At 34.8% G+C, this 20,087-nt stretch overlaps 1 protein-coding gene across 4 annotated transcripts in view; it reads left to right on the top strand.

Annotated features, from left to right (window-relative positions):
* Positions 1 to 20,087, top strand: part of FBXO47 (F-box protein 47) — a 43,391-nt gene extending 23,304 nt beyond the window's left edge. For 3 of the 4 annotated variants that reach the window (XM_042966489.1, XM_007085769.2, XM_042966490.1), the window contains exons 2-11: positions 684 to 893; positions 1,248 to 1,418; positions 4,309 to 4,385; positions 5,922 to 5,999; positions 8,620 to 8,728; positions 13,753 to 13,929; positions 14,877 to 15,023; positions 15,690 to 15,832; positions 18,623 to 18,782; positions 19,436 to 20,087. In XM_042966489.1, coding sequence (XP_042822423.1) covers positions 684 to 893; positions 1,248 to 1,418; positions 4,309 to 4,385; positions 5,922 to 5,999; positions 8,620 to 8,728; positions 13,753 to 13,929; positions 14,877 to 15,023; positions 15,690 to 15,832; positions 18,623 to 18,782; positions 19,436 to 19,548 — 1,385 coding nt within the window. In that variant the 3' untranslated portion in view covers positions 19,549 to 20,087. The remainder of the gene's footprint in view (positions 1 to 683; positions 894 to 1,247; positions 1,419 to 4,308; positions 4,386 to 5,921; positions 6,000 to 8,619; positions 8,729 to 13,752; positions 13,930 to 14,876; positions 15,024 to 15,689; positions 15,833 to 18,622; positions 18,783 to 19,435) is intronic. The other variant, XM_042966491.1, reaches the window with a different exon arrangement.

Here is a 20,087-nt window from a genome sequence, read left to right as displayed (position 1 = left end):
ACATTTAACCAACTAAGCCCCAGGTGCCCCTAAAATTTCTATTTCTTCTCTCTTTATTTTTACTATTTCCAACAAAAGAAAATGTTAGTACTCAGTTTTAAAAACATTGAAAGACTTTACTACAAAATTTTAAAGCTACATTGATATTTTGATTTCTTTTTAGAATGTAAAGATTGTGAAAGCAACATACTAACGGACAGATATTGAATGTTTTGAATTTGTTATATTGGTTTTTTGTGTCAGATCTTTTACTTTTTCAAATTTTTGCATATTTCTGTTCTTAGACTATATCTTACCCAAATACGTGTTTCTTATTCTACTAAAGTTCTTTATCTAGAATATTTGGCTAAGGGGGAAAAGATTTTTAAACATTTCATATCGTGTGAAATGAATAAATAGACTCTACCGGGGGGAACTCCATAAATTGGATATTATATTAAAACGTTTGTAAATAGAGGGGCACCTGGCTGACTCACTTGGTAGAGCATGTAACTCTTGATCTCGTGGTCATGAGTTCAAGCCCCACAATGGGAGTAGAGATCACTTAAGGAAAAAAAAAAAAGATTTGTAAATAGACAGACAGCTATTGCCCATCAAAGTGTCAAATTCATTTTAAAAGAACAGCTCTTCATTGCTATAATCTCCTTTCTTCTTTGTCTCTTATATTTTATTTTTCTAACCAGGATCAATTCATGAGATAAGAAAGAGGATGGCATCTAGAATAAATACCAGTTTCACTTTGATTCCCAACCAGAAATACAGACGTAGTAATCGTCGATCCAACAGCTATTTTTCCGATACCCTTGGCTCAGAATCTCAGCCCTTATCAACGCTTGGAAATTTTAAAGCCTTGCCATTGGAAATATTCCAAATAATCTTAAGATATTTGTCAGGTGAGGTCTGGGGACTATGAGTAGGTTATATAGACACTTGAATATTTTTTCCCAAGAACTAGTTTATCATCTTAGGCCCTGCTAGAATATTAATGGTATTTACATTATGTTTATTTTCTAAATTTTCATCATTGTTAGGCAAGGGGTACAATGAAGAAAGTACGACACTCAAACTCTTTAAAGCATGCCTCTAAGTATAATAACATGGTAACTTGACGGTTACATCCCTAAATATTTCCAATTCATTGAGCGGTAGATTTCAAACAATTTAAAGATTATAAGTTAAGATTGTATAATAGTGCTATCCTTATAATTAAGCCATTTATATGTATGTATATATATTTCTTTTGGTAGTGAAGGATATCAGCATGCTAAGCATGGTGTCCAAAACAGTCAGCCAGCACATTATTAATTATATCTCAACCTCATCAGGAAGCAAAAGACTTTTACTACAGGATTTTCATAACCTTGAGCTGCCTAGCAAGAGACAAGACTCTGCCATACTGGAACATTACAGATCTCTAGGTAATTTATGTAATGAGAATTGTAACAAGTAAAGAACTACACTTAATTAAGGGGATTTTATTAAACAATTCTGTAAGGCCTGTGGGAAATGGGGTATTTCTTAAGATGTGCCTATTGCTATGATGCTTTTACCCTTCAGTGTGAGGACTTTCCCATAATAGTCTCTTATACTTATCTTTGAAGATGAGAGAATGCACTTTAATGTAAAGTATCAGTCCTTGTGATTTCATGTCCATACAATGTCACCTTTGTGACTTATCAGTCACTGATAAGTGATAAGTAAACTGATAAGGTGGCTTATCAGTTTAGGAAACTGATGTATTTTCTATGCTTTACTTCCTGTGTATCTAATGAGTTTTATCTCAAAACCTCTTTTCTCTTTTAACCATAATCTATAGTCCTTAAAACAGAAATGTTGTGGAAGATCACTTATTCTCTTATCAGAAACAATGTGTTTTTTAAGGTACTCTACACATTTACTAATAAATCATTATGCTATAATAAATTAACCTTATCAAAGGAAATTATAATTTCTTCCCTTGATTTATAGTTGTTTATGTCTTTCATCCCATTCATCGATTTTATTCTCCCTCAGAGTGCTGAAATAAAATTCTAATTTTGACTTGACTAGTGACACCAGTTTAATTATGAAACTACCTTGTAATTAACCAAAGTATGGCAATAAAACCAAAAATTAATGAGATACCTGGGTGGCTCAATTGGTTAAGTGTCCCACTTTGGCTCAGGTCATGATCTCATAGTTTGTGAGTTCGAGCCCCATGTCAGGCTCTGTGCTGACAGCTCAGAGCCTGGAGCCTGCTTTGGATTCTGTGTCTCCCTCTCTCTCTGTTCCTCTCCCATTCACACTCTGTCTCTCTTTCTTTTTCTAAAAAGTAAACATTAAAAAAATAAAAAAAAATTAAGATGATGTTTCAGGTTTTAAATTAAGGTATAATAGTTCAGTGATTATTATCTTTTAGTAGCCCAAGGATGCCTAGCTTTAAGATTATACACCTGTGTAAATACATAAAAGTGTATTTGGTAAGTGTATTTAATAAGATTAAATGAAAGGTATGTAATCTGATTGCAGTGTTACTGGTTTCGGTATTTATGATTAGACTTAGTAAAGCCTGTAACAGAATATAGCAATGGCTTTTTGCTACTTGTCATTGTAAATATCCTTTTCCAAACATCCTTAGTTACAGAACAAGTGGTGTGGTGAAAGAGCTTATTTTTTTGGTTTTGATCTGAAAGAATTTTTTTCTCCATGACCAAGACTTAGTCACTCAAATAAGCAAAACGGCCTTAAGATAATTATATGGATAATTCAGTGGAAAAATACAAATATGTATTGATCTTAATAGCCAGCTTTTAAAAACAGTTTTATTCACGTAATGATTTCAACCTTCCATTTAATTTTGGTGCAGACACCTGGCTTATGACTTATTCTTTAGGTAAATTTGATGTACCTACCATTTTCTCATGTTGCCATTCCTATCTGATCTGTTCTTGTTTTCAGACATCAAAATAACATTTTCAGAATTCTGTGCTCTGAAAATCATAAATTTTAATTTGCTTCTTCATACAAAACAGAGCAGATGGCCAGTGTGAAAAGAACATTACATCTGATTCTATTTTAGTGGGAAGAAATTTTAAAAGTTGGCCTCTAAAGGGTATAGCAGAGCACCTGTGTTAAAAAAAAAATAAATAAGCCAGCCAGTACTGGTTTTTATGGTAAATTGCAATCCTTAAAAATAGGAGTTTTACATTAGAAAAAGCAACCAACATACAATTATAGCTTACAATTCCCCAGCTATGCTATGCCATGGAACTGGATGCCAAAACATGAAAAGAAAAAGAACTCAGCTTAAAAACCAAGCACTGAAAATGTCTTTTTATGTACAAAAATAAGAAGGGTTTATATTTCAAACTCAATTCTGGTCATGTGTTATCCAAACATAGCAACTTCTAAAAATAAATTGGATTCCCATAGATTCTACAGAATTATATAAAGCAGTTATTATATGTGTTAAAAAGTAAATGCAGAGGAGATAAAAATGGAGAAATTCATGATATTCAGATATATATTTTCCTACCATGTATCTTATTTTTAGTGTAAGGACAACATTGCCCTTATAGGAATGTTAACAGTGTATTGCCATTTTAGGAAAACAGAACACATAAAGTTACAGAAAACAAATCATACACTGTCACTGTAGTTCAAGTTACATATCTCACTGGGAAATTGAAGAGGTTTTTTTTCTTTTTTAAAATATCTGAATACAAAATTCTATACATTCTTAACATATAAGCCCCATAAAAGGATATCTTTGAAGGAAGAAATGGATATTTCATCCAAACTGGATACTTTCTGTGAGGGAAAATAACTTCTAACCTCTGAAATTTTAAGTACTTAATGCTTTAAAAAATTTTTTATCTGGAGAAAGGAATACAAAATCCCTTTTTTCATTCTTTCCGTGTTTTACGTTAACGACTCTTAAAACATTTCCCTTCGTGAACATGATGTTAATTTCAAGAACTATTGGAATCTGTTCTTGAGAATAAAGATAATATAAAGTTCCACTAGTGTATCTTTGTGTCTGTTATTGTATCTTTTTAAGTCTAAATAGTTTCCGTATCTGTCTTATAATATCAATTTCATAATGTTTTGTAAGATTTTATGCCACTTAGTAGACATCAGAGTTACTTGGTAAATACCATATACTCTTGCTCCCAAACTTCCTCTTCAGAACCATGTCAGCTCACAGTCTACTGTGATATACCATACTTGACTTTCAGGAAATGTTATGCTGTGCTTTATAGGTACTCTTAAATTAATTGCATTGTTATCTTTTTTTTTTTTTTTTCATGTGTCTCTTTACTTTCTCAGGTCTGCTGTTTAAAAGATGTACATTGCTGCTACCCACAAGGGAAAGACTAAAGTACATTCACAGGATACTGGCAGAAGTAAGATCACACTTCTTAATTAGTTCATAATCTTGGTTTCCAGTAAAGATATTTTAATGAATGTCTTACACTCATTTTAGATCCATCTTCAATTAGTAGAATTTCATAAGATAGTACTAAAAACTGATTGATGATGATCTAATACCAAGTATCCAGAGATTATAAACCACCAAAATGCAGTAGTCTTTTATTTATCATATAACAATGTTTTAAATATTTGTTTGTTTGTTTGTTTGTTTGTTTGTTTGTTTGTTTCGAGAGGGAGAGAGAGAGAATGAGCAGGGGAGAGAGGCAGAGGGAGAGAGAGGTCCCAAGCAGGCTCTGTACTGTCAGCGCAAAGCCTGATGTGGGGCTCAGTCCCACGAACCATGAGATCATGACCTGAGCCAAAATCAAGACTCAGATGCTTAATCAACTGAGCTACCCAGGCACCCCATAAAATAATATTTTTACATAACTAAGAACATCATTCAAGTTTGTTAAGCTTATCAGAGTATAAAAGTATTTTTACCCTACATGAGAATCCTGAGGATGTTTTAAAGTGGTGATTTACGTATTTTATTAAAATGAAATCATTTCTTACTGTTTAAATTTTCAAAAAATAAGAAAGTGTTTTTAATATTAAAATAATAAAACTTTTATGATAATTTATGACTTGGAAATATGTATCAATGTGTTTAGGCATAATCTCTGTATAAGCTTTTGAATTTCACTATACAAACTCAAATATACATCCAATGCTGCGGTTCAGTTCTACACTCAATAGTATGCAAACTATTTCTGATGCATCAGCTTTTTTCATGTTGGCATTTGCATGAAGTTCAGATCTATATTATTGCAGCAGCTTCTCAGATGATCTTTCTGCCATCTATTTCTTCACTTCCTAGGACATTCTGTATGTTGAATCAAGATATTCTTCCTAAAGTATCCCTTTCATCAAGTTAATTTTCTTGCTTAAAAATCTTTTGGTGGTTACTCAATTTCAGCAAGATAAAGTCCAAAGCCCATATTTAGGGTTTTCCCTGACGATGCAACCTTACTTCTACTACATTGAGCCCAATTAAGCATGTCATATCTTTATTTCCATATAAACCTTTTTATCCTACCTCTATAAAATTTTGTCTTTATCATTTCCCTCACCTATCTTTTCCATTCATTATATTTGCATCTTACTCTAAGACAGTGCTTTTTTCACATCCTTCAGAAGCTGTTTTGATCAAATTTATCTTGTTTCTGCTTTCAAAATATCTGATACAGTGTATATTTGGTCATTTTAACATTTATATGTATTCTAACCTGAATTATCAAAATAATTTCATGTGCATGTATTTTATTCTAAATAAATTATGAACTTGAAGATGGACTCTGTTTATACTTCTTTTGAGATCCCACCTATATAACACAATGCTAATTAGTTATTTAGTGTTTTAATTATTTTCAATACTGAAAAATTCCTGCATATTTCCATTAAATTTGAATGTCCAATCATTGTACAGTTCCATTGAAAAAGAGGAATTAATAGTTGTTTCTTTACAGGTTTCCTGTTTTAAATTCAATGGCTGTGCAGCCCCTATCCAATGTTTAGGATTACCATGTTATGGCATGTTTTTGCAGGTACATTTTTAAAATTTATTTTTTATAGGTACATTTCATGAAAGAAGAAGAAAAGGAATGCTTTTCGAAATGTTAACAAGTAGAGCATGTAATCTAGCTTTCTGTAGGTTAATAAAAATAATCTAGAAGAGAACAAAATATAAAGATCTGAGGATGTGTTAATCTAATAGTGTGCCACCTCAGATTTTTTTCTTGAATTTCTCAATGGTAAGAACATTTAATATTTATTTGCTCCATACCAATATCCTTGACATTTCCAGCCAATTGTAAAGACTAGTAATCTTGTGGGGTGGAGTGTGCGTGCGTGTGTGTGTGTGTATGTGTGTGTAATGAAGTTTTAGTCTTGAGCTAGTTATTTAAAATGTGATTTTAGGGGTGCCTGGGTGGCTCAGTCGGTTAAGTGTCAGACTTCGGTTCAGATGATCTCGCAGTTCGTGAATTTGAGCCCTGCATCAGCTCTGTGCTGACAGCTCAGAGCCTGGAGCCTGCTTTGGATTCTGTGTTTTCTTCTCTCTCTGCCCCTCCCCCACTTGCACTCTGTCTCTCTCTCTCTCTCTCTCTCAAAAATAAATAAACATTTTTAAAAATGTGATTTTAGAAGTGAAAAAAATTGTAACTTTGGGAGATGACAGATGTGTTAATTATTGTAATTATTTTGCAATATATACATATATAAAATCACTACACGGTACACCTTTGACCTACACAATGTTAATGTCAATTATATCTCAATTAAGTTGATAAAAAAAAGAAATAAAACTACATGATTTTAAAAGTTTTTGACAGGGGCGCCTGGGTGGCTCAGTCGGTTAAGCGGCCAACTTCGGCTCAGGTCATGATCTCGCGGTCCGTGAGTTTGAGCCCCGCGTAGGGCTCTGTGCTGACAGCTCAGAGCCTGGAGCCTGTTTCAGATTCTGTGTCTCCCTCTCTCTGACCCTCCCCCGTTCATGCTCTGTCTCTCCCTGTCTCAAAAATAAATAAAACGTTAAAAAAATTTAAAAAAAAAATAAAAGTTTTTGACTAATCTTTTATTATAAACAAAGAAGATAACAATACTATTATTTAACGTTATTCAATATTAATGATATATTATTAATCTATTACATCGTTTTAAGTAGTTTAAATGTACAGTTTACCCTTGAACAACACAGGTTTGAACTGTCCAGGTCTACTTATAGACAGATGTTTTTCAATAAATCAGTATAGTACATAAATGTATTACCTCTTTCTTATTTTCTTTTTCTTTTGAGAGAGAGAGAGAGATCAGAGGAGGGGCAGAGAGAGAGGGAAACAGGATCTGAAGCAGGCCTTGCACTGTCAGCAGAGAGCCTGTGTGGGGCTCAAACTCATGAACCCTGAGATCGTGACCTGAGCCAAAGTTGGATGCTTAACCGACTGAGCCACCCAGGCACCCCTTTATGATTTTCTGAATAACGTTTTTTTTTCTCACTTTATTGTAAAAATACAGTATACAATACATATAACATACAAAATATATGTCAATTGACTATGTTATTGGTAAGGCTTGTGATCAACAGTAGACTATTAGTAGTTAAGTTTTGGGAGAACCAAAATCTATATGTGGATTTTCGACTGTGAGGGGGTGTCAGTGCCCCAACCCCTGCCTTGTTCAAGGATCAGCTGTAATAACTTATTTAAAACTTAAACGACCTTACAATGTTTATAACAATCTTGCTCTATATCCCAGCCTCCCAGCCACCATCTGCCTGCCCAGATTCCAGGGGCCTAGTTCCTCTTACTATCCCTCTTTTAAGATAGACTTTTGCTTTGGGAGAGGGGGTGGGGATAGGTAATATAAACACATATATGCATATAAAATTCAAAAGGTACAAAATTGTATAAAGTGAAAAGTAAATCTCCCAACAAGGCCTGTCCCTTATCTACCAAGTTCCCTTCAACAGAAGTAACTGTTGTTAGCAGTTTCTTCTATGTCCTTCCAGAGAAAATGAGATTAATTTTTAAACTACTAAAATCCAGTTCAACTATTTTAAGAAAAATTTGTATGAGTAGTCAACCTTTTGAGAATCTAACTGTAGTGGTATACCGTTTGAATTTCCTTTTCATATATGTATAACTTTACATTATGGTTTGTTCAATGATAATTATTGAACTCTGTCCTAATAAAAATGTTTGCTTGTTCACATCAAAATGTCATTAATAAATATTCATAACTGTCATATTAAAATGAAATCATTATCACTTGTATGTAATATCATAAATGATAACTAGAGGAGATTAAAGGGATTCTGTTGAAGTCTAAAACTAAACTACATACAGTATGTTGTGAGTCAGATAGCTAATGCTGTGTTCTAGGGTTTTGGCTTTGTTATTTTACTCATACTGTCAGAGTTCAGGATTCAGTACCATTTGAAAGTTCTCTGAAAGGATACTCCCTTTACAACCAAAAAGAAACTGGGTTTTGGAGCATTTCTAGGATTTGTTTATATAAATTTTCTTATTAAATATTCCATAGTGGATAAAAATTGCACATCACCTCAATCATATGATACAGCTATTATGTTCATAAGGCAGTAGTGACTTACATTTTGATTTGATGGTCTGAACATCTACAATATTTCCTTTATTTTATTATTCTCAGACCTTAACAGCAGGTTGGGATGAACTCGAGTGCCATCGTGTGTATAACTTCTTATGTGAGCTGACTGATCTCTCCCGGAAGATGCAGACCGTTGTCTGCAGCAAACCAGGTAAAAAAACTACAATTAATTAGTATTATTACAGATATTAAAATAGGGGGAAAAAAGGAGGGCACCTTGCCTGAGAGGCTCAGTCAGCCTAGCGTCCAACATCGGCTCAGGTCATGATCTCATGGATCATGAGTTCAATCTCATGGATCATGTGCTGACAGCTCAGAGCCTGGAGCCAGATTCAGATTCTGTGTCTCCCTGCCCCTCCATGCCCCTCCACCGACCTCCCCCCACCCACTCGTGCCCTGTCTCTCAAAAATGAATAAACGTTAAAATTTTTTTTTAAATAGGAAAAAAAAAAAGAGCAGAGTTCAAAAATGTATTTAAAAGTAAATCATGACAGGGGCACCTGGTTGGCTCAGTCGGTTAAGCCTCCAACTCTTGACTTCAGCTCAGGTCATGCTCTCAGGGTTCATGAGTTTGAGCCCCGTATCAGAGCAAAGCCTGACAGAGCAAAGCCTGTTTGGGATATTGTCTCCCTCTCTGCCCCTCCCCTACTTGCTCGCTATCTCTCTCTCCAAATAAATAAAAATAAACTTAAAAAAGTAAATCATGACATCCATATGTAGTAAAAGGACAAAGAAATGTAAGGGAATGATAAACACTGAATTAAACTGTGAAGCAAATATGGCATGTGATTAGAGAAAGAAGTACTCAGGGCTTAATTGTATTGATATTTTATTCCTTAGGTCTGGATGGAGGATACAAAGGTGTTTGTTATAGCATTACTTAAACCTTTGTGTATATATATGAAATATTTCATATTTTTAAAATTATGGAATCCTACAATCTAGCAATATCACTGGGAGACACTCCCACAGTGTGCATAAGGAGACATGTATAAGAATGAACATTCTTATACAGTATGGAACCATGAAAAACTGCAAACAATCTAAATGCCCATTGTCAGGTGAATGGATAAATAAAGTATTCATACAATGAAATCCATTAGTAGTTAAAATGTATTAATGAGTAGTTAAAATGTATGGATAAACCTTAAAATATAATTTGAGAAAAAGGTAACCAAAGGATATTTTCAATATAATACTATTTATATACAAATTAAAAACATGTAAAATAATTCTATATATTCTTTATGGTAACATACATGTATTAAAAAGTGTAAGAACAGGAGTGCCTGGTGGCTCAGTCAGTTAGGCCTCTGACTTTGGCTCAGGTCTTGATCTCACGGTTTGTGGGTTCAAGCCCCGTGTCAGGCTCTGTGCTAACAGCTCAGAGCCTGGATCCTGCTTCAGATTCTGTGTCTCCTTCTCTCTGTGCTCCTCCCCCATTCGCACTCTATCTCTGTCTCTCTCCCCCTCAAAAATAAATAAACGTTAAAAAAAAAATTTTTTTTTTAAGTATAAGAACAGGGGCGCCTGGGTGGCTCAGTCAGTTAAGCATCCAACTTCAGCTTAGTTCATGATCTCACAGTTCGTGAGTTCGAGCCCGGCATCGGGCTCTGTGCTAACAGCTCAGAGCCTGGAGCCTGCTTCAGATTCTGTGTCTGCCTCTCTCTCTGCCTGTCCCCTGCTTTCATTCTGTCTCTCTATCAAAAATAAATAAACGTTTAAAAAATGTAAAAAAAGAAAAGTATAAGAACATAGTTGGGAAATGTGATAATTAAGTTTGAGTGCCCACGTGGCTAGGCCACAGTACCCAGATATTTGGTCAAACATTATTCTAGACATTTCTCTGAAATTATTTCTTAGATGAAATTAACATTTAAGCAGTAGACTTTGAATAAACAGATTACCCTCATCAATCACTTGAAGGCCTTAGTAGAAAAAGACTGACCTTCCCAAGCAAGATAAAATTCTGCCAGCAGACTGCCTTTGGACTTGAACTGCAACTATTCTCTGTTCTCTAGTCTGCCAGCATATCCTGCCGATTTTGGATTGCCAAACCTCAACAATCTCATGAGCCAGTTTCTCAGAATAAATTCTTCTCTGTGTATATATACACACCCTGTTTGTTTTATTTTTCCGGAGAATGTTGACTAGGTATGAGAGGGTCAAAACCCAAATTCAAGATGGTGATCACCTCTGAGGATAAAGGGCAAGGGGATTGGGAGTGATATACAAGGAGCTGTAACTGTACCTATAATGCTTTATTTATTTTAAAAATCTGAAGCAAATATAGCAAAAAGTAAAGCTTTAACAAAGCTACGTGATTGGTACACAGTATTTTTGTAGTATCTCTGCTTTTTCTGACAGTTTGAGATATTTCATTATGACACAAATTATGGATCAAAAAAGCAGATTAGAAGCCCAATGAAACAATAACAAAATTAATTTATCATGTCCCTTCCTTGATCAAAAACTTTCACTGGCTCCCTAATGTCTTCAAAATAAAGTCCAAACTTTTTATACTGGCCTTTACATTCTAATCCCACCCCACTTTTGCAAACTTATTCCCCACTATTCTCTGTATTTGTTTGACATAGAGTAGGCTTCTCACTCTACTCACTGTGTCTCACACATCTCTTAAACATTTCCACTTCATATCTTTTATTCATTCTCTATTTTTTTTTTCTGAAATACCATCTCTCCTCCTTTTTTTAAATGTTTTTATTTCTGAGACAGAGAGACAGAGCATGAGTGGAGGAGGGGCAGAGAGAGAGGGAGACACAGGATCTGAAGCAGACTCCAGGCTCTGAGCTGTCAGCACAGAGCCCAACGTGGGGCTCGAACCCATGGACTGTGAGATCATGACCTGAGCTGAAGTCAGACGCTCAGCCAACTGAGCCACCCAGGCGCCCCTCTCCTCATTTTTTAAGACCCAACTTACCTGACTTTCCTCTGTAAAGCCTTTCCTGATCCCCAGGCCTTCAGTGATCTCTGACACCTACACATCTATATTACATGGCTTAACACATTAGGAAGTACATACTTCATACGGCCTTAGATCGTTGGTAGACTTTCCACTTATACTTGTCTTATCTATAAGTAAATAGATCATAAATTGTATAAAAATGTAAAATGGTGCCACCACTATGGAAGACAAGCTTGACCATTCCTCAAAAAGCTAAACATAGATTTATCATATGACCAAGCAATTCCACTCCTAGGTATTGAAAGCTGGGACTTGGAAAGATACATGTATGCCAATGTTCACCACAGCATTATTCACAATATCCAAAAAGTGGGAACAACCCAAGTGTTGAACAGATGAATGGATAAACAAAATGTGGTATATTCATACAATGGAATATTTTTCAGCCATAAGAGGAAATGAAGTCTTGATCCATGCTAAAATGGATGAACTTAGAAAGCATGCTAAGTGAAATAAGTCAGACACAAAAGGACAGATTTTGGGATTCCACTTAAATGAGGTACCTTAAACAGGCAAATTCATAAAAACAGAAAGCAGATTAGAGGTTATTAGGAACTGGGGGCAGAGGGAAATTGGAGCTATTGCTTAAATGGTTATAGAGTTTGTTTGAGGTGATAAAGAGTTCTGGAAATAAACAGTTATGATGGTGGAACAATATTGTGAATGTAATTGAGGCCATTGTATTATACACTTTAAAATGGTTAAGATGGCAAACACTATGTTATATATATTTATATACATATAAATAAATATATATATTTACCACAATTTTTAAAAATTAATAACATAATAGATTTTTAAAGTTTATTTAAGTAACCTCTACACTCAACATAGGTTACAAACCCATGACCCCAAGATCAAGAGTCTCATGCTCTTCCGACTAGCCAGGCACCCCAATAATATGATAGATTATAAACTATTGAATTATATACTTTAAATGGGTGAATTATATGGTATGTAAATTATATATATTTCAATAAGTCTGTTTAAAAAACAAACAGAAGATTCCACTTCATACCCACCAGAATGGCTAGAATCAAAAAGTCAAATAATAACAAATGTTGGCGAGAATGTGGAAAAATTGGAACCTCATACATTGCTGTTTGGGATGTAACATGGTACAGCCATTTTGGAAAAAGCAGTCTGGCAGTTCCTCAAATGATTAAACGTAGCGTTTCTAGATGACCCAGAAATTCCACTCCTAGGTATTTCCCAAGAGAAATGAAAACATATGTCCACACAGAAACTGGTACACAAATGTTATAATAGCCGAAAGGTAGAAACAACCCAAATGTCCATCAATGGGTGAATGGATAAACAAAATGAGGTATATCTATGCAATGGAATATTATTTGGCAAAAAAAAAAAAAAAAAAATGAAGGAAGTACTGATAGATGCCATAACATGGATGAACCTTAAACACATGCCAGGTGTTGTAGTTATGAACACTTAAAGTTACTTGCTTTATATATTGCTGTATTAAAATGTGCTTTTAAAAAAAAAAACATGCTAAGTGAAAGAAGCCAGTTACAAAGACCACATACTATATGATTTCATTCATATGAAAGTCCAGAAAGAGGAAGGCTTTAGAGACAGAGGGTTGATTATTGTTGCTTAAGGCTAGGGGTGGTAAATAATGGGGGGAGGGGGGTGATAGCTAAAAGAACAGGATTTCTTTTTGAGGTGATGAAAGATTCTAAAATTGGCTTGGTGCTGGCTGTACATATCTGTGAATATACTAAAAGCCACTCAATTGTATGGTGTGTAAAGTATATCTCAATAAAATTGTTTAAAAAATAGTCCCTTGGGGCACCTGGGTGGCTCATTCTGTTAGGCGTCCGACTTCAGCTCAGGTCATGATCTCACAGTCGATGAGTTCGAGCCCCGCGTCGGGCTCTGTGCTGACAGCTCAGAGCCTGGAGCCTGCTTCGGATTCTGTGTCTCCCTCTCTCTCTGCCCCTCCCGTGCTCATGCTCTGTCTCTTTCTGTCTCAAAAATAAATAAAAACATTAAAAAAAATTTTTAATAAATAAATAAATAATAGTCCCTTGATAATCTAAAATTTTTACAGAGGAAAATGAAATAGCACTTTCAGTACAAAGCATGTTACAAATGTCTGTCACTGACCTGTCCAATATGCACATCAGCCTTTCTAGGAAGAATGGTTTACAATTCTTTTGTCTTCATAGGAAGTGCTCGAAAACTAGAGTTAAGGATCAGACTGTTCTGTAGGAGCGTCCTGCTTGATCACTGGATACATCAAAGTGATTCTGCTTTTTGGTTGACGCGTATATTAAAACCATGGCCAATGGTGAATCAGGCAAGATTATTATATATCATCTTTGGACCAATATCTCCTCAAGATGGTGAGCATCCATTTTTCAGGAATGTATGTTACAAAACTGGTTAATTACTTTTACTTTAGGAAGCATATCTTTTTGTACCTGCTCAGTTTCATCATTCCTATTGACTATACTGTGTTTCATGATTTCATAGATGTACACTACATTGGCTTATGCATAACTTAAGACTGCAGGCCATTACCAAATATATTCCAATCATCTTTGGTATGCCTAAAAATCACTACTTTTTATTTCTAAACATTACCTTAACTCAAGATTATGTTTGCTGCTGGAGGGGACTCATAATGCCTGTAAAGCACAGTAGTCGTTGAAATTGATGTTTTGGGTGCATAATATGATTATTTGAAATTTTGCCTTTCTAGTTAAGTTTTGCTTAGGTTAACGTTAATATTAGCGTGCAGTTCTTTGTCTCACATTGTCTCTGTCAGGAAGTAACTAGTTTAAAGTACACTGAATAGGAACAGGAAGCCAATCTGGGATAAAATTTTGTTCTGTGTAATTCACAAAGCAAATTGGTCATAGATAAATAATCAAAAACTGACTGGATTACTGTGTTTTGGTATAAATGTTTGAAAGATACTCAGATACAGCATGCTCTCCTTTCAGAAGGACATCAATAGATTTGACATGATTTTACTAAGATTACATCATTTACTACAATTTCTGTTACAGGAATAGCATTATCTTTGAACTAGAAGCACTATTCTGCTTGGCGAAACTACCTTTACTTCATTTAGCTATTGTTCCTATGCTTCATCACGTCATCCAGAGACATTCAAACTTAGACTGTTATCAAAATTGACTTTCATTATGAAAGTTAAAATGAAAGTAGCATATATAAGCAATGGGATTCCATTATGCAATCCAATTTCCTTTCTAAACAATCCATGAAGTCTTTATCATAAATCCAACTATTCTGTCATAGCCTAGTTTTTGTTTCAATTATCTAGGACAGGTGGTTTGGCAGAAAATGATAGAAGAACCTACAGATGAATCCAGTCTGAAAGGTTTGGCTGATGCCATTAAATTACTATATGACACAGGCACGAAAGAATGGACAGCAGATGATGTTATCAGTCTTGTAGATGAACTATCAGGTAAAAATACATATTTACCACATAGAATAATAGAAATGTATTCTCAGAATATGGTTATAAAATTGTAAGGATAATTCTGTGGGTAATAAATGAATTACCTATTCGAGATCACTAAATGTTCTAAAATATTTAAAGAGTTTGACATTATGTTTGAAGAGAACGCATATCATCAATGTACTTTCCTCCACTTGCCAATACATATATATTTATTACCATTACTGTTTGAAAGTTTCACGAATTTAATTATAGCTCAATCATTCCCATTTTGTAAATTCTCACAAACACCCTCCTAGGCCGCGTAAGAAGAAAGCCCTCTCCTATTGGCAAGGAAAAGGAAAACAATTTTTCCCATTCTTGCAGAATTCTTCGGATTCTAAAGTTTATAAGATTTCTTTCCTTACACAGAATTAGACTATCATGCCTTTTGATCTATATGTAGGAGAAATGCTTTGACCATATTACTAGAACATTTGTAAAAGTCACCATAACTTGGCAATAATCTCTGTCTCTAGTTGAGTGCTATACAACTAAAGCATTTTTTCTGAGCTTTTCCCTTGCACTAGTTGTATTTCCAACAAGGTGATATAATATTGCATGTTCTTAATGGTGTTTACTAGAGCTATTATATAATTTTTCACTAAATAACTGTTCTCCCTCTAATAAAAGTGGTTCCCCGTGAATGGCTTCTAGAGAATAATGCACGTCTCCTAATCCTAAGTGGGAACAACATCTGTTTCACTTTCATGGCTAGTAAAGCTGTGAATGGACGGGCCATTGAATTGGCAAAGCTGATAGTCTTTTTGGCTTTGGTAAGTAAACAAGTTTTTCTCTAGCAAGTTAACATTACAGTTTACTTACTAGGGAGCTGGCCTGAAGGAACTGAAATATGTTCAAAACATTTTGAAAGAATAAGTATTTAAGCATATATTTTTATGATACTTAAAAAAATTTTAATATAGTAATATAATATCATATTTGGAAACATTCCTTATAGTCACCTCTCCCCACTTCATGTCTATATTGTTATTATACAACTCTGCCAAATTATATTCTTTTTTTAAAGTCCCATTTTCAAAAAGCGCTTTTTATTTCTTTTTTTAAATTTTTACTGTTATTTATTTACTTTTGAGAGAGAGAGAGAGAGAGAGAGAGAGAGAGAGCATGATCAGGGGAGGGGCAGAGAGAAAGAGAGATACAGAATCCAAAGCAGGCTCCAGGCTCTGAGCTGTCAGCACAGAGCCCGATGCAGGGATTGAACTCGTGAACCGCGAGATCATGACCTGAGCTGAAGCTAGTCGCTCAACCACCCGAGCCACTCAGGCACCCCTAAAAAAGCACTTTTTATGATTTGCTTCAAAATAATCAGTGGGCAGCAGGGAGAGGATGTAAAAGTAAATGATAGTAGAGAGGAGACAAGATTGGTGATTGTTGAAGCGAGGGAATGTATATTGGGGGTTCATTATACTATTATTTACACTTTGTATAGTTAAAATGTTTTTCAAAATAAAACATTAAAAAATATATTTAATATGCATTCATTTAACACAAATTGAGTGTTTTACTATGGGCCATACACTGTGTAATATTCTAAGACTGTGGAAATTGGGGAGCCTGGGTGGCTTAGTCAGTTGGGCATCTGACCCTTGGTTTCAGCTCAGGTCATGATCCTGTGGTTCCTGGGATCAAAACCTGTGTCAGGCTCCACGCTGGGATTTTCTCTCTCTCTTCTCTCTCTGCCCCTCCCCTGCTTGTGTGTGCTCTCTCTGTCTCTGTCTTTATCTCTCTCTCTGGAAATAAATAAACATTAAAAAAAATACCTATTAAAAACTATGGAGATTAACAGAACAAATCTCTGACAAAAAGCGGCTTAAGGTCTTTTAAGAGGTATCAGTTTATTTATTTATAAATAAATTCAGTGTGATAAGTACAAAAATAATGTACAAATAGAAACAGAGGTAACAGAGAGGAGCCAATATTGGGTGAATATAGAGCACAGGCAAGGCTTCCCCAATCCCAGTAGAAATATGTTTTTAAAAATGAATAGAAGTTTGCCAGAAGATTGAAGGGGGGGCGTTGCAAATTATTCAATCATGTACCTGCACGTATTACATAAAAATCTCATTGATTTAGCTACCATCACAGATGCCACCCCACCAGTGCTTCAAAAGCAGCAAGAATAGTCTTCCAGTTGACTATTATGAGGAGTAATTGAATGTAATCCATTTCTTATGAAATGGAGACCAGGATCTTTACCAACTCAACTGCTTAAAACATGAATGAAACCTCTGTGGCTCTTCTTAAAATGTGAAACTGTGAAGAAAGCTATAAATTAACTGAATTCGCAATGCAAATATTTATTTTAATAATTAAGCAGATTCCCTCAAAAGGAGAAAGAAATGGAACTGCCTGGCTATATTCAAAGGACTGTAAGCAGTTCAGTATTACTATTTCTGGAGTAAAATGTTCAGAGGAAGAGGAGGTGAGGTTAGATAGGAAGGGAGAGGCTAGGTAAGGAAGGGCTTTGTCAACCATCCTGTGGAGGTTGAACACATCCTCTAATAAGGAGCTGCTGAAAAGTTTTAGGAAGGTGAGTGACATGATCAGCTTTAAGTCTTTGGAAGTTTACTTTGGCAGCACTGTAGCAAGTGGAATGAAGAGGGAGTCACTAAGGATGACTTCCCTGCAAAACCTCTGATAAACATCTTAATTCTGATCCTTAATTTTCTCTAAATGGCGTCAGATTTGTCTTCTCTTTGTCTTCATTTGCTAATAGTGGTCATAAGCCATTGCATGTGTGGGGTAAGTCATCTCCCAGAATTGATCGCAAGCTCTTTGACGTCCAGGACTATGTTGCTTATTAATTTCATAGTGCCTGGAACAGTGCCTATTACACAGTGCACAGTCCACAAATCTTTCCTGTCAGATTTACATTATAACTAAATGTTACACTACTATATGGTTTATTTTCATGTTGTGTGTTATTTGACTATGTGATTTAAGTTGGCCATTTAGAATGTTAGTAAATAAACCTTTGTCCTTTCAGCTACTCTTAACTATTAACATGTAATCTTTACTTTAAATGTTTTATCTTTTAAATAATAGAGAGGTAAATACTCCCTACAACTCTTATGGTAGAGAGTTGATAATACCATAGTTCTCTTGCCTATTAAAATTTCCTGTTTGTCACCCTTATTGGATTCCCGGAAAATAGAAGCCCTGTCTTAATGGCTTAACCGTTGTGTCTCCAGCTCTTAGCATCTGCTCAGTAAATATTTGCTGATTGAATGAATGAGCATAAGTCTTATTTTTGATATGCTTAATAATTATTTGCAATGTTAGTTCTTACATTAATAAATAATACCCTATGATAATCTTGAGCAAAACTTTTATTTACCTCACACTTTTTTCCCACTAAAATTGTACCATTTGAAAGCAAAGGAGAATTAAATGTAAGAGCATTTCTCACTTATAAACTCAATATGATGTTATGTGGAATAAAATCATGTGAAGTCATAAACCATTATTATTAGTACCATTTTAAAATTCTACAGTTTCCTTTACATGAAGATTTACCATAATTCTTTTTATATCTAAATCAGGTGTGTGAGAAAGAACTATACTGCATGGATTGGGCGGTTAAAATGATGCAAAAAGTCTGTAAAGTCTTTAGCACTCCGGTGGAAAGAAATAACTTCCTGCAGAGTGTGGCAAATGCATTTGCTTGTGTTATAATGGAAATGCTGCAGTCAATTATGTCTGGTGAGTGTACATGTAGATGGTACACAGGTGTGAATAAAATGCATTCTAATCTCCACTTGAAACAGATAATTCTGTGTAGACTTTTACTTCTAAACTAAGAATAGAAGGAGCAGACATTTTTGGTTTGTTTTTCCATGAGATATATTTAGTCCCTGGTTTTGCTACTTTTTAACTCTGGTATGGATTTTAATGGAAAACATCAGGTTGAAGAGTCTGCTCCAGAAGGAACTCGTTTCAATTTTGCACAGTAAAATGTTAACTTGCCAACTATCATAATCATCATAATAATATCCCATATTTTTTAGTTTCAACACATATTATTGTATAGTTTAATTAGCTAGTCAATATGATAATCAACCCTATTTTGCAGTTGAGAAAACTAAGTCTTAGCGAAATTACTTGACTTGCCCAAAGTCATATAGTTAGAGGCAGTAAAGCATGAACCAGCACCCTTTTCTTCTACTTCTTAGTCAGTACTCATATATAACTCCCTGATTTCAGTGGTTAGTGTATGACTTAGTAAAGATAACTAACTAGTCTTCTGTTACATATTATTAGGGAAAATTGGAACATCTTGTTCTGAATAAATCATATATTTAAAAATTTAACTGTGATTTTCTTTTCCCTGCTGTCCATTCCTGTGTGGCATACAGGAGACCATGATGAAGATGACAGAAGCTTTTTGAATCTGTTCCATCTTGTGCATGCTCAGGCTAACTTCCATAAGGAGGTCTTGTATTTGACCATGAATACTCTTTCTACCTAACTACTCAAAAGCCTTGCATTTAGAGAATACCTCACTGAACTAACAATTAGAAGAGTGCTACTTTTCCACACTCAGAGAACAGCATCCACGGGACTTTTTATCACCTAAGTAACCTAAGAACTCAAAAACCATAGAATTTTAGAGGCAACTACTTACACCATTATTAATATAAAAATTACAGACAACCCCAAGAATGTATTGAGATTTCTCTGGAAAACAAGCTGTGCCTCCAGATTTTGGTAAACCTAACACCCAACTAAATAGAGCATTAGTATCCAAGAATCTGGGGCCAACCTGTATGTGTGGATGTTTGAAGCAAGGGAAAATTCTGTTTTATAGGTAGAGATGACTCAGATTCACTAAATGGCTTGTATCTGTTCACTTTGCTTAGACTGTGTAGACATAACCTAAAATGTTTTGTGAAGATTTGTAATATGATATTTTGGAATGTATAGATATAAATCACATTTTTTACTACCTTTTGGCATATGATTACAAAGAACATATATTTTGTTCATGTTTTGCATGAGCTAACAGAT

This window comes from Panthera tigris, chromosome E1 (genome assembly GCF_018350195.1).
Source record: "Panthera tigris isolate Pti1 chromosome E1, P.tigris_Pti1_mat1.1, whole genome shotgun sequence".
In the NCBI taxonomy this organism is placed as follows: Eukaryota; Metazoa; Chordata; class Mammalia; order Carnivora; family Felidae; genus Panthera; species Panthera tigris.
The sequence above is the reverse complement of the archived record's forward strand: the minus strand, read 5'-3'. Positions and strand labels throughout refer to the sequence as shown.